This window comes from Antedon bifida, chromosome 1 (assembly GCF_963402885.1).
Source record: "Antedon bifida chromosome 1, ecAntBifi1.1, whole genome shotgun sequence".
Lineage (NCBI taxonomy): Eukaryota > Metazoa > Echinodermata > Crinoidea > Comatulida > Antedonidae > Antedon > Antedon bifida.
In genome coordinates this window covers 14,099,386-14,115,598 of record NC_136226.1, presented here as the reverse complement: position 1 = coordinate 14,115,598, position 16,213 = coordinate 14,099,386, and the positions used below count along the sequence as shown (strand labels likewise).

General features: G+C 33.0%; 1 protein-coding gene across 1 annotated transcript; it reads left to right on the top strand.

Moving 5' to 3' along the window:
- The first annotated feature begins 272 nt into the window (after positions 1-272).
- Positions 273-15,986, top strand: LOC144843109 (protein Wnt-9a-like). Its single transcript, XM_078699823.1, has 4 exons — positions 273-456; positions 4,632-4,852; positions 12,320-12,585; positions 14,259-15,986. The coding sequence occupies exons 1-4, from the start codon at positions 383-385 to the stop codon at positions 14,721-14,723; spliced, it is 1,026 nt and encodes a 341-aa protein (XP_078555949.1). The 5' UTR covers positions 273-382; the 3' UTR covers positions 14,724-15,986.
- The last annotated feature ends 227 nt before the right edge of the window (positions 15,987-16,213 follow it).

Below are 16,213 nucleotides of genomic sequence, written 5' to 3'. Positions count from 1 at the left end.
AAGTCCGTAGTTCCGACAACTAGAATAAACTCCATACACCTATCAGGCCAAAGGTGCGATATATGTCAATATTGGAATTTTGTCTTACAAATCCAATGTAATATGCTGTAACTTAACATTACGTAAACCGATCATGATCGTCTGCAGTCTCTACTGCCCGCCTTCGACAAGAACCAACCAATCATGACTTTGCAACCCAAAGCACAAACGCGCCTGAAATGAATGATTGATTCTTTGTGAACTTAAGCGACTTTTTGCCTTAGTCAGGAAACAGTAGAATAAGTGCTCAGTTTAGTGCGGGCGTCAGTTTCTAAAGGTTCGCCCTGGATCTATTATTGGTCTGCAAGTAGGATGTTTCTCATAAAGTGTTTAATACGACAACATGAAGTTTGGGTACCTATTCATGGTGCTTCTTTTTGGCCTTAGTTTACTGCCCAGTTGCTCAACCTACTTTGGGTATGTATTGTTTTTGTCGACTTTTAGGTGTTTTTTTTAGCGAGTGAGAAAAGTAGGTATACATAAACATTCAGCTGAAAATGTTATAGGCCTACTAAAATACAAACATATATCATGTGTATGAGCACTCTTTCGATATAAATGTACTTGTATTATTTTGTAGGCATAATTATTTAAAATACGATATGTACTAGCATAATGTATACGTCTTTCAATTACATAATATCAAAGATTTCCCTATATGTTTCACTTTAGGCCTAAGTCAATAAATAGAAGTATTGATATTCATTTAGCTGGGTGAATTGTAGAATTATACGGGTGTTTACCTTAGCATAGAATAAAGTGTGTGTTACATGTTCCGCGTGCTTAAAACATTCGTAAACACAACCTAAATGTTGAAATGTGAATACTAGGACAGCTCGATATATGAATTATCATATTAATATAATAGGACACAACTACAAGATGTTTATATTTAAATGCCAATATTTACGGATTGATACAGACTCCAAACTATTTGTAGAATGAACTTTAAACAAGTCTTTAAAAAATAATTCAGCTAAAACAGCAGCATTATAGTATTAGTTGTCAAAATAATTCAAGTTAAATTAATTTCAAACGATGTTATTTTTGTGGTGATAATAAGTGTCGGTTGGGTGCCTTTTGAACGAATGAATGCCGACACTATACATCTGATGTTGTCTTGTGATAGTATCATCAGAAGCCACCCTGCAACGTATCAACGTCAAACTATTTAAGTGGTTGGAAGGTATTTTAAATAGGCCAGTTTAGGTTTAGAAATTTTGTGACAGAGAGAATTTTCATGATTAACGGCTACAAATATTTTAGTAACTTTTTTGCGTTTCTTTTTTCAAGTTTTATATTACAGTAGTTATATTAGAATTGTCTCGATAGAAAATTGATTTAAACACTAGTAGTATTGTGAAATATTTCTCACTGTTAAAGAAATTAGCATTCAATGAAAAAAATGAATCCAAGAAAAAGTTCAATCATTCCTGTCCCGTAACCCCAGTACCAATCCCCCTTTTTCCAACTCGCTAAATACTGATAATATATAACGTGTTACAGATGGACAGACGAATTTGATATTCTAGTATAATTGATCATTTATTTTAGAAATCATAGTTCTATGTTTTAGCCTTGAATTCATAAGCGATGCTACAGTGGCTATGAATAATTTTTATAACTTTGTTAGGTAGTTGGAAAAGAAACCGGAAATTAGTTTTACAAACTGTCAATGTTTATTTATCTAATTTTTCTGAAATGATACATTTGAATACCATGTTAAAGGGCCATGGACATTTATGAAATGTAGATTATTCTTAATAACAATAACGATATATACGACTATCATCGGTTGTGTATCAAATCAGGCCTCTTGAGCATACATATCTGTTATTCTTAAGTTCTCCGTTTAATGTGCGGTAATAACAGAGAAGACAAAATACACGGAACTTATAATAGAGACCAGTAGCATTGTATTTTTACCCTATTTCTGAAAAGGATATCAATGCCGTATGTTTATAACAAGCATTTGATTCAACCTGTTGACTATAGTGTCCATCAGTGTATTTGAATTGCTGACATTTATCAGGAAGCTGAAATGTCATACCTATATTTAAGTTTGGTTATAGAATTAATAATTTCTAAGAATTTTGAATAAATTAATCGATTGTTTAGTATATTTTATCGGTCCTTCCGTGGAATAATTAGGAGAATCGTCGATCAGTAGATTTGATTCGTTGGTTGATTGATTGAATGAGTGGTTTACTGATAACCTGACTGACAGATGATTTGTCGGTGGCTTTTTTTGATTGATGAATGGTTTGGTTTCAGTTGACTTGTATCTGTCAAATACCTCTGTTTTATCTCATATTATGAACCAAATCTGACTTGATCTTTACTAAACTTATTTTTGAGGGGATTCCCTTTCTATAACAAAATATGAAAACAACGGTAGATACTCATTAAAAGAACACCTTAACTGGTTGGTTTTTAACTCCTTTTCGTCTGAAATAGTTTTCACAGCAATTCCAGTCCAACTTTTATTTTTGACGCTTTGTGCGTAACTTGAGGTGACCATCTTCTATTGAGAACTTTTAGATTCCTCTCATCAGTTGTTTTATTATTAAATAGTGTATGGCAAGTTTCACATAATTATAGTACAGTACATTGTATTATCTGACTACTGTGTGAGAATTCTGCACATTTGTCTTGTAGCCTATACCGCGTTTATGGTTCCACCCCACCATGAACAAATTCAATAAAGAGGCCTACTTTTTGTCAACTCTGTGGCCTAGATTATGCCTATCTAAAATCATCTTCAAACTTCAAAGGAATCGCGCAGTACATTATTTATAAAATTTAGGCTATTCACCCTTTACGAGTGTCGAGATGCATGTTATCTTGAAAAGTGTATTGTGTATCCATCAGGTAGACTTCAGAATATGGAACACTGTACTTATTAAATAGTAATTCTTTTCACGTCAAAATGTAACAAAGTTTTCTGAACCTAACGGGTGTGCAGCTCCAGTTCGTGTTGACGAGATGTATTTGGGCTAATCTAGATTGTATCAATCTTAATAGCGTCCTATCTTGAATAAACTATTACAGATAATGGAATTAAGAAACGTTATATGACCAAAAAGAATATTCATGATTGACTGTGTTTAATACACTATTAACAAAATAGTGAAACTATTAGCATGCTTAATTGATATGTGGTTCAAATCATAGTCTTGTAAGACGTGTTTCCCTCATTTTCCTCATAATTTGCGTTTTTCGACATTTTTGTTTTAGAAGCATGATACAAGATTTAACACTATCCAAACATTGTCATTGTCCATTATACTTATTAATTGATTGTTTTTCTTTACCAAGTCATACTATTAAATAACACTGTTTCTCCCAGGTCTAAACTGATTATGGTATAATATCTCAAAGGAAACTGTATAATTAAGAATAAGGATTGTTCTTATTTCAACACATTATATGAAAATTAAGGTTAACTGATTATCGTACATGAGAGAATTGTATGGCTGTGCACACGTTCTTTCTGTGCTGTCTGGAAGGACGTGATACGTCTGAAGATATCCGAATCAGGACTGAGTTTAAAAGCAACCAATGTGGTTCACTGGCCTACATTATGTATCAGCTTAATACAAGTTAACGGGATAGTTCACACAAGAAATGTCCACGCATTTATAAATAGCAACCATTGACGCAAATGTTACTTGGTGTGAACTAGTCCTTATTGTGTTCTGTATACTGCGTTTCTTATGTGTCAGGAAGATTACGCCATCATTTCAACTCACTTATTTCACAATATACATCAAAATGTCTTTCCCATTTCATTGTTTACGAAAACTTGTTGCGTTTTATAGTCATAACATTAGCGATATGATCATATTGCTAGGTCAACTTCTCTGTCTGTTATGAAAACATTACTAAACATCTAAGTGTTGCCGACATAATTCGATAAACAAGTTATACAATCTGATATTGTTATTATAGTGATTTATTTTATGTGTATACGTAAGCTTTTATATTTAGTTTTTAGTAAGTGCAATATAGGCCTACAGATCACACAGATTGTGCCTTGTGGTTTAATATGTGCACGCTCTGTTTTACTTTACTTACCGGTACTTAGGCCTACGCCTATTCTGTATACGGTTTTAGACACGTGACTTGGTCCAAACTTTGTGTAAGCTTTATTCAAAATACTGTACACTAGACTCTTTCCCCAGTCTGCATTGATTGTCTTTTTTGTTAGTCCACCAGTCAACGTTTCAATTTTTGTCTGGAAATGAATTTCGAGCTAAGTATTATTATACATACGAAACGCCATGTGTGCCAAAATATTATTTTTTTTACTAATAGGCATAATCTCCCATACTCTTTATACATACACTTTAGTAAAATATACACTTTTTGTATATAGGGTCTGTAAGTACCATGCATGAAATTATGATTCTTGAATTTAGGAGCGGGTGGGTTGATCCGTTATCCTTTTACGTACGATTGCATATTGAGCAATGTTACATTTTACTCCGTTGTTAAACAGACCAATCGCTAATTATTAATATTAATGTTTTTAATGCTAGGAAAAATACAATCCCAAATTTCTATTTTTTTAAACCCTTTCTTTATTCTAGGATTTTATCTAACAGACGAATAAGTTTGGACAAAAACAATTGTAAATTCCTTGGACTTAACGGCAAACAACGAAGTATGTGTCGGCGAGACGAAGGTATGATCGACGTCTTGAAGGAGGCTATCGATATTAGCAATAGATCTTGCTTATATGAGTTCCATAATGAACGCTGGAATTGTGATCTTAGTAACTCATCCTATAAGAAAAATTTGCTGAAAAATAGTAAGTAAATATTATTTTATTTAAATCTAAAGTTTCCATTTGTTGGAGCCGCATGACTTTTTTATTTGCTATAGGCCTATTTTATCTAAAATTGTCGTATTCATTAAAAATTGAAAGAATAATTCGCTTTTCCAAATTGCGTAATCGTTGAGCGTTTTGTGGTTCATAAAAAATGAAATTACGTGACAATTTTATTTTTTATTTATTTATTATTTATTTATTTGGCCTAATTATGGTTTTCTCCTTTGTAGGCCTATACTTTTTTTCTTTTTTTTTTGTGTCGGGTGTTTGATTTGAATTAAGACAGAACGATCATAGAGTCTAGTAGCTGAACCAATACAAAATGACAATACAACATATTATATCATCATGTCATGTAACATATAAACGAATCTGATGTAAGTTGTTTCAAAGGTAAAAGTCGTTATGAAAATAAACCAAACACAGGAAAGATTGATAAACGAAAGCAGATGTTAGCATTGAACGATTGAAATACAAATATTGATATATTATACTGTAAAATAAATGTTTCATAGTAGGAGTTTCATGTTAGACATTCCACTTCTTAAATTCGGGAGTTATTTAATGAATATAGTTATAGATTTATTACTTTCATCGACAAACAATATTTATATTGAACTTCAAAACAAAACAATTATGCCTATAATGCTATTTAGAATTCCAGATGGAGCGACACTCTCATTCAACTAAATACTAAAATATATGTGTATTTCAACAATTATACACCTGGTGGATCTTAATACAGCCTGGATATTAGCTGTAAAAATGACGATAACATGTTTTTTTTATATATGCATGTTTATTTTCACCGGTAGACGTGACATCCTTTTTTAACGTTTCATTCAATCGTTACTTGTATTCTTTGTGCTTCTGTTTTGTATCACTATTTAAGGGCCTCATTTCCCTTTATAAAGTATACGGTAAGCAGGAATACAATCATGTTTAAGCACTATAACCGTTTTCTGCGAATCAAGATGAAGACAAGTCAGTCAACAAGGAGGTTACAACGAAGGGAAATGATGCGATGTTTGGGAAATTAAACTTCCCCTCCCCCACAAATAATGTGATGATATGAAATAAATACGATAGGCGCCTGTAACATAGCAGTACCATAACTCTGATTGAGTATATTATTGCATTAGAAGATACATTTTGTAAATGGGGAATCGTTTGCTAGATGTTGTCAAGGTACGGAAAAGTGGCCGATCCTGTTGCGAAACAGGGAGGTGACCAGGAATGATGAAATTAAACTTCCCTGCCAACATATGACTATTAAGATAGACGCATATAACATGGCTGAATTGTATATCATTAATTCTATTAGGCCTATATTTGTTATTAAAGCATAATATATATTCATTTTGTAATAGTTCAAATGCAAATATAAATCATCTGGCACGTTATAACCTTTCAATCCCATACCAGTATTTTCTGTAAAAGCCATTTTAGAATAGATGAACAGACTGTTTTAAACGTCTCGTTGTTTAATGATCATTCACATACTGATATACAGTATATACTTTGTCTGCAGACTCCGGTACCACTAACACACCAATGGTACTGGACCTCTTTTCCTCCAGTGTTACTTGAATTATAAGAAATGAATAAACCTGTGATAGGCCTAGATTTCCATTTTTATATCACGGCGGAATGTATATTATACTTCAATTTCATACCATACAACGACGTCATAATAGTCATTAATTCTTCTAATCTAATCTGTTGAGGTATAGGCCTACAGAATATTAGTCTGTGAATTTTTATGTTTATCAATTTCTTATCTTCTAGCTGCCTAATTACAGATCAAAGGCTACATAATAAACATGCCACAATATTGATTTTGGCACAATGATTGTAAAACGTTGTTCGTTTATTATGTTCATATCACTGGATGATATACAATTAAATCCGAATACAGGATAGGCCTATATATTTTGAAATGAATGCTAAATTAAGCTTCATTCGTATTTGTTCTATTCCGTTTTCACGGAACGGATGACGGCAACGTTTGTTAAATAATGGAACCTTATGAAGACTTGAACAGCGCCGTTTTCGTTACGTAAAACATGTGAATGCAGCTTTAAAGGGGTATCTGTTGTTTGATTGACAATTGCCATTGTGGTCACAATTTCAGGAAAGCACCACATTTTATCCAAACAAACAATGTTTGTAATTGATTGATATCTAATAGTTTGTATTCGATTTTATTTGACCTTAAATCGGCAAATCTGAAATGAGTGCATTTATAAAAACAATAATACGTAGCAGCAATATCTCCTGATTTATCATTGAAGTTTGCGACAGCTGTCAGATTGTAGTGTCAGTTTAATAATGTATTTACTCTAGTGAAACTTCTTGAACAAATTTTGCAAATTATGGCAGACTTAATATCTCCACAACTACTCTGTTCCCAATCGATACGCATGGTGATACTGCAGACCATACATGGAGCACGTGACGTATATTACGGTAGATATTGTTGGTTTCGGGGCACTACACACTTCAGTCAGATTTCCCTCCCCTCATCCGCTTAGTACCCCGCCCTCTCTCCGCATGGGAGAATAACATTCACATGGCGTTGTATTAAAAATACAAAATTAAATAAACAGTTATTTCTAACTCACTAATTGACATCGGTGCCAAATTTAACCGGTTGTTGCAAATACCCTCCTGCAAACACAAAATGATAATCGGAAACGCAATCGGAATTAAGTCTTTACTCTGAAAGACATACACTTGTAGGAGACATTTAATCGCCCCCTGCCTGTGGTTGGACAGGATGATATAAGGTTCATCCCTTGATACATCCGACTTACTAGTTGTCAAGTAAGATGTTCATCAAACCAATTGAAAAAATGGAAATATATATGTCCCCGCTTAGATAAGTTTGTGAAGATGTATGTCCCTGTTATATCAAGAGATGATTCGTCGCCGTTTTAGAGGATCTGTAACAAGCCAATTTTAATCTATTTATCATAGATTTATCTATTTTAAACACGCATGTGTGATTCGTCCGCCAATTATTACTTGTCATAATGTGTTTGACGTGATTTTAGCATAGCCTGTATTAATTATGTTTTTTTTTAAAATATTGCTCAATGAGATACGCCCATTATTACTATAAATTAATTTCATTTTTTGAAAGAACGGATCTTTCGATACTAGCCAATACTTAATTCAAGTAATTTTGTATGAGTATTAACTTATTAGTGTGGGCATTCATCGCTGAATGTAATTGTGCAATTTAACAACATTTAAAACTGAAACTTGTCTAAAATCTGAAATGTTTAGTACAAACGCCGCACCAGCTCGATGGTGTTCGAAGTTGTTTGTTACTTATTAATTACCGTTAATATGTAGACATTCAATAATTTATCACAGGCCTATACATGAGCAGAATTGATGTAACTTATTATACTAATATTCATTGAATACATATCATTTATAACCATCAATAAATGTAACGACTTCAGAACAAACATTTCGACAGTTTTATTGTCACAGAAATATGCTAATTTTATTGTGAAATACCTAATACAAAATTAGCACTGATATAGCATTAAGTGATTAAGATATTATAAATACTTGACCCTGATTTATCATTTTATAATCCTTCTAGAAATGATAAAAAGCTATAGTATTTGATTATTTGATTCATTATATAGCAATTACCAGAATTTTACTTGCATAATTATGAGGTTTTTTATATTTAAAAAAATAGTCATACTAAAAAGACTTATTAGTAATTGGCATAAGATAAAAACACTTGACCCACAAGGGAACGATGTTATCACTATCATTCATATCCTTCTTGTTACTTTACACCTCCTCAAAAATGACAGATTTGTACTAAAAGTGTTTTTTGAGAATTCGTCGTTTAATTAGCTAAGTGTAGGCCTATTTAAGTGTATTTAAATTGAATACCAACAGGATGATCCACTTTTGATTTGCTATGAGTGTTTTACTCAGTTTTTAACTACCCTTTACAAAGGATTTTCTACGAGGCTATAAACCACAGACCATCATTATATTGTAGTATTGGCAAACATTTTACAGAAACTTACGACTCATGTTCACTGTCCATTTCAACCGGACTAATCTTATTGGTCGAAAGTGCTCCTTTAGTCCGTCAACGTAAAAAAAATTATCATTATTCATGCGTATAGTCTATAGTTGTAAAATAAGAGAATATTAATTTTTGTTTGCATATTAAATGCCTTTTCCGTATAACTTTCAGATTCACAAGAATATACTGAGTGTATTGGGAAAACCTTTTTTCAGGGCACATAGTAGGCCTACCTGTAATATCAAATGAATTTACACAAGAAAGGCCAGCATAAAACAAAACAGAATGCCTTTGGATTATAGACCACTTCATTTTTCAAGCTTTAGATGGTTCTCTATATAGTTAGTATAATCCTACGCTGTTGATTGAAATTTCCAAATTCACTTTCTCGTTATAGTCCATAACTTTAATGTGTGCAAAGTATAGCTTTCATCAAATGTCTTATGAGCACTCGATTGATCTAATCATTGAACAGCAACTAAAAACAATTACAGGGTGTCGTAAAATCTTAGGAAATATCATACATCAAAGTCAATTCATGTACATATTCCCTCCTGGTGAAAACAATAACAGTTGTATGTGTACATAATATCTAACTGGGTGTTCGCTATAAATACCTGTTGATGATCCCACGTTAAAAACAAAATACTCCAAAGCAAAATATTTGTTGTAAATGTGTCTCGTATAATTATTAACTAAACTGTGACGTCATACAAATATTACTTATTTGTCAGATTTCCCCATTCTCCCAAATGAACATTCTTATACATGAGTTGTTTTGCACACATCTGGCCAATTTGTCTCCTCGTGTAATTGTTAACTATTTCGTTATAGGCAGTGTTTTATATCTGTCAGTACTATTGTTTGCAGTTCCGTTTCAGTCTGGCTGTGGGTACCATAACGACAAATATGCCTAGTGCCATGCACTTACAAAACTTTTGTTGAGTGTTGAAACATTTGGTTAACTATTGATTTAGTTACGTTATTAAAATTGACTTTGTCTAGGAATGATAATTGACCAAGGTTTGATAAGGTGAACATCAACACGCTATGAATGAAGTTTGAGAGGGATTTAAAAGGGAGAAGTAGGCGAGTGTAGGCACCCAGGAGTTTGAGATGTAGAGTTGCAAAAAGAGTTAGGCGAGGATATACGCTATACGAATGAGTTGGAGAGAAGGAGGAGCAAAATGGGGAGTCGAAGTAGGCGAGGATGAGTTAATGCTAGAGGTGTATCGGTTAAAATTCTTAATAAGTCTAACACAACGGTGTCTCTTTTATAATGCATTTGTTGCTCAAGGAACAGTATATCAGTATATCATTTTAAAGAATAAGAATATAACTACTGTACTAGCTAATAAGACTAACCGATTAAGGAAATATTAATTAAGGAGATAAGTTTTTAATGAAGAACACGATTTATGTTTTGATAAAACTAGATGTCATAGTCGCCTGTCTTCTGTATACAAATTAATTGAGATGATATTTACTTTGACACTTTAAACTGTAAAACGAAAGTCCGAAAGCTGGGTCTCCTTTACTTTGCCTTAATTGTTTTTTACACTGCTATCATGGCGGCTGAACAACGTGTACAAGAGGTTTAGCAGATTTTTTTTCTTTGCACAACGTTAGGACTAGAATACAGTATTCATTAAATGGTTCCACTATTAGTTCGTGTAACACTGTTATTCTTAAGAATGACAGTACTAATTATTAGCCTATATTTAGTTACTCCATCGTGATTGGACTAGAATGTATACATTATATAGATAACACCACAGTATAGAGCCTCTAACGAATAAAAACAGCGAGATTTCTTGAATTATCAAGTTGGTGCGAATTTAAATATGTTATTACAAAGTGTGAAGTCTATATTGCAAGTGTTAAGCTTATCGTTTGAGATCCTTACCATAATAAGTTAAATAATTTAAGCCGGCTGGTGGGAACTGCCTTACCAAGGAACTACTGAATTAGCATGTGTAATTCAAAGTGTATGGCCAACGACAACAGAAACATATGTTTCAGCTGACCAGCAGTTTAAAATGCTTTGTTTTTTTTCGAATATATTAAACAATACACAGAAAATTGAATTACCACATTACCATTGGTATAAATGTGGTCCGGGATTTTCATTTTTGGCATATAAAGTAGTGCTAACACTTATAATATTTTACCACATCCCCGGTATCCGAATTGTACATTGGTGATTAAACGCGTCTTGTTGCACGTTTTGAGGATCTTAATGCTAGCCAAATATCTCAAATTATGGGCGTGATACATATTTCAGGCACCCATCATATCACGTAATCGTTAATCTTCTAATTCAAATAGTAGAGTCATGGATTTTTGAGACAGACATATTACCAGGGGTTCACTCTTCCCTGATATTACCGATCAACATCGATGTTCTAAATCCCTCAATTTCATGTAAAATGATCATTCACTTGATAGGCTATGTCACACACAAGACGGACGGCTCTAGCTATTGCTTGACACTAATTACTCGTTTCCTAACGAAACTTATACTGTATATAATTTTAGCCAACAACGTTAGTTGCTCCGCGTATTTCAGTCGAGACTTCTCCATGGACTTTTTACCAGTCTGATTTCCACCCGTTGGCGTGTCCTTTAACCTTAATTAATATAGTTTACGTTATGTCCTAAAACTATCAATATCTCATTACATGGAAACACATTTGTTATACCATACGTGAATGTGGTTTTTAAATATATATTTTTGTGTGATAATAATATTAGTGTATTATATTGTATTTATTAGAAAATAAATTATAAAAATATAAATCAAGTAGCCTATTTTACGCACTGCCACTCTGCAAACAATATTATTTATAGAATGACCTCGGATAATATATTATTTGTCCTATTTTTTTTTTTTTGTAATATTAAAATAATAATGTTAATCCTTTTATCGCTAATTTATTTAAATTTAGCCTACTTTGCATTTATTAAAAATTAATAACTACCGGTATTTTTAATAGTAAAAAATATTAGAATATTAATTCATCGAAATGAAATTTTTATAGAAATTGTTTATATCTTATGTATCTCATATATTAAATTTATTAACACAATTATTACTCAGCATGTTATTTAAACAGTTATTAATCTTGGATGGGTCTATTTAAGCCTACTATGTACTATGTGTATATTCTTATTGAAACTCATGTGATAAGTCATTAATTCTGCATTATTCAATTACTAAAAAACACGTATAATTTCCTTTAAGGAAAATTCAATACTGTATTAAAGCTTTTACTACAGTTATGAAATATCAAGAATATTCTTGAGTACATACTGATGCTGCATGTCTTTAAAGGTAGTGCTGTATCTCACAACTATTGTATCTTCCTATTTCTTTACAGGGTTTAAAGAAGGATCATTCCTATATGCAGTGTCATCTGCAGGCCTATCCCATGCCATAGCTAGGGCATGTAGCCGAAATCATCTACTGCGGTGTTCATGCGATGAAACCACGTTTGATGTTGATAAAAATCGGGAAACCTGGAGATGGGGAGGCTGTGGAGACAATATGAAATATAGTCAAAAATTTGTACGGGAATTTTTGAAAAATAATAGAAACGATGCGACAGAAAAACTAGATAGACATAACAGTGATTTAGGAGTACTGGTAAGTGTGATTATTATCAATTATTGGTGTTTTATTACTGTGACGAATATCTCATCTACAACATTTACCTTTGCATTAAAATTATCTCCATTTGTTAATAATTAAAGTTAATTTAATGACCGTTTTCAAAAGAAGTGGGTACTTATTGATTGTCTAATCGGGGTCTTGATAAAATGTGCCTAATAAAAACATAAGCAATAATCCTTGATGATGGCTTCTATGCTTAACTGCTTTTCTCTCTCGGCGGTTCCTCTTTAAAAGAATATAATGTTATCAATCAATTACAGTATTACATTTTGTCATCGTCCAGATTCGTACATTTCAAGTTTTAAATCCCACTCTTCGTTTGTTTGTTTGGTTGCCTTATAATTATATGAACATAAAGGTCATTTTGCTCTGCGGTTGTCGTTGTACTTATTAATTTCCTTATTGCGTTGCGATCTATGTCACTATAGCTTGTCAATACTGTACTTTCATGTCTCCTCAGCCGATGTTAAAAGATTGGCTCAACGTAAACATATCTCGTGATATTATATATCTGCAATATCACAATTTTAATTTGCTATATTTGGCTATGTTTATTTTTTTTTACGGCAATTTTTTTTTTAATCGAAAATGGATTTGGCTGCTAATCTCCTGTAAGAGTAGGCCTAATAGACGCACTGCGTCAATTCCCATAGTTGTGATAACATTCCCATTTACCAATGAATGCGTGTGGAAGACCCACAAACCATTTATTATCGCACTCCTCCCCACACCACCAAAACACTTGAATTGTGTGTGTCAAAATGACTAAATGCCTAATTTCACGCGTGCGCGAAATTTGTTTCTCTTCGTACCACTGGTTGTACACTTGAACCCAACGTGTATTTCTTGTACAATAATACAATAATACATATATTTCAACAATTGCAAATTACGCTACTGCCCTTGTTCAATTTAGTCTACAGATACAGTGCAAAGGGTTAATTATTGTCTGGGTACGATTAAATGGCTCTTTGCCTAATCTCCAGGTGACCTGATTTCTCTATGGAACTATTTGTCTGATTTTAGGTTTTGTTTACTATTAGTGCTATATAAATAATTTATTTACACATTTTGTTTACATTTATTTTGTTTGTAAGTTATTCGAATTTAAAGTTAACAGGAAGAAAAGAATTTACAACTCTTCTCTCCCATAATTTATAATCAAAGTTCGGTTAGAATCATTGTGAGAAATACAAAGCAAATAAACATAGCAATAATTGCCAAACACAGTCAATGGAATTAGAACTACTTTACAACTCAGAACAAACAAATCAAAAAGTGTAGGCGTAAAGTTTATTTGAAGTTTGATATTATGTATCGATAGCTCACAAGTGCTGTAACAATGTATGTACACCTTTGTAAAATTGTGTAAAATAATAATAAGAAGAAAAATATAATATAATAATGGAAGTTTTGAAAAAAGTATTCCGATTACCTCATTATTTACTGATTAAATTAGGTATCTTGGTCCTAATACATATTAAATTTAACATAAAAGGAATAAAGATAAATCATCTATAATGTGTAGGCTACATTTTCTGAAAACAAGTATAAAAAGAAACCCAAATCTGCTATAGCAGAATGAGATGGGAAATAATACGTATTATACAGTCCCGTAAACGTTTTTTTTATTTTTACATTCATAGCTTGTAAAGAAAGGAATGAAGAAGACTTGTAAATGTCACGGAATTTCAGCAACGTGCTCAACTAAAACATGTTGGAAACAACTTGCTCCTTTTCAAAACATTTCCAGATTACTTCAACAAAAGTATGAAAGCGCACAAAAAGTTCGACTCGGAAATGGAGCCCGTCCGGGACTCTTGTTAAAAGAAATATCACCTCGTAAACCACTTTCAACAGAAATGGTTTACAGAGATCAATCGCCAGACTACTGTAAGCCGACAGCTCATTCACCAGGTACTGGTGGACGTCGGTGTCAGAAGGATGAGAATTGTGACAGTTTATGCTGCGGTAGAGGATACGACACCAAAACAGAAGAAGTCGAATCAATGTGCAGATGTAATTTTATTTGGTGTTGTAAAGTTGAGTGTGATGTTTGCTATAACACAACTGAAGTGTATACATGTAAACGATACGTTCCTCCATTTTGAGATCATCTTTTTGTTATCTATTATTATAGCGAGATTTATACTACTTTATAACACAGAAAATATTTATTATGATATGCTGTAGTTTGCGCCGCAATCATAAGAGATAGATCAATATTTATTCTGGTTTGATGTGTGATCAAAACCGTGGATAGGAAGACACCGGGAAGAACAAACTGGCTGTGTAATATTACGACGGATATAAGCTGCATTGCGCGCACAAGACGGCAGAACATTGAATCGGTCGGTTGAGGAAACAGCAATTATTGAGAAAGCAGGCCACATTTATTTATTAAACAATTACATATGGCACAAACTCATGGAAAGGCCTACTGGAATTCACAACTGGTAAAGGGGATTAACCAAAGATATACGTATGTATCGTACAGTAAGAAATCTGATTCTATGGCATTATTGGGTGTGTCATGTGGCTCACATTTTTTGGCATCGGGCGTGTGGTATTTTCCAGTACTACTATCTATCATGTAAACGACACATTTGAAAGTGTTCTTGCTTACATGATGAATACACTTACATATTCTACAAAACAGCTTCACAATTTAAGCCCGTTTGTGATCTATTAGCAAATTTATCGATCAGGCATCTGGGAGTTTTTAACATTAATATCTTTGTAACCGTCTGCTATAGCGTGGCATTAAGAAGTAGAGTCGTTGTGTAAGTTAAGAGAAACCGCATTTGTTCATATCCCACACGAGCCATTTATGGCTCAAGTTGTATTACTAAACGTTTTCAATCCATAATCTACTCTGTTCACGTTTTGCTTCATATTGATTAATCTGGACATATTTATAAAGGATATATTTCAACAGGAAAATGACGTCATGATCTGAACAAACTCCATCGGACAATCCGGAGCCATGGTCACCAATTTCAATCATTAATGGTCCAGATAATGTGAAAGTTTTAAGCATATTTTGATTATGACTTGTTTTAGACCTCGATGCATTTGAAAGGAACTAAATTGATACCGGCCCTTCTTTTTTTAATACAATCTTTTTCGATAACATACGGTAAGATGAAATGATATATATGTATTATTATGAGTACTTTTACTACATTACACCACGTTTGGTGTAGGTAGGCCCTAAAAGTAGACAAAAGCAAAACAAAACACTCAGTTTTGGGCACAGCCCACCACAGGTATTTATTGAGTTCATATATCCGACCTACATCCAAATAAGTACTGTCGTTCTATTCGATATTTGACAGTTATAAAAATACATGAATTATTAAATCGATTCTAATTAGGACCATAACTGCACTATGAACTCGGTCCCAATGACTCCGTTTACAACAAGTGGATTTTATGGGATGGGAGCGCCTGGACCCATTTGGATTCGTATTATGATTAAATGTATCAACCTATTCTTTTTAGTTATGTACGCTAACTGTCAATATTTCTAAACCTTTATAGCTATCTATGTCGCGTGATTATATTTTCACTCATCAGGAGCTATAGCAGCTCAGAACAT

What these genes read in the sequence shown, in the direction of transcription:
- LOC144843109 (XM_078699823.1), top strand. Translation starts at nt 383, where the DNA reads ATGAAGTTTGGGTACCTATTCATGGTGCTTCTTTTTGGCCTTAGTTTA. An exon ending in AGTTGCTCAACCTACTTTGG is followed by an intron (nt 457 to 4,631) that starts GTATGTATTGTT and finishes TCTTTATTCTAG; the next exon opens with GATTTTATCTAACAGACGAA. An exon ending in ACAGTGATTTAGGAGTACTG is followed by an intron (nt 12,586 to 14,258) that starts GTAAGTGTGATT and finishes TTACATTCATAG; the next exon opens with CTTGTAAAGAAAGGAATGAA.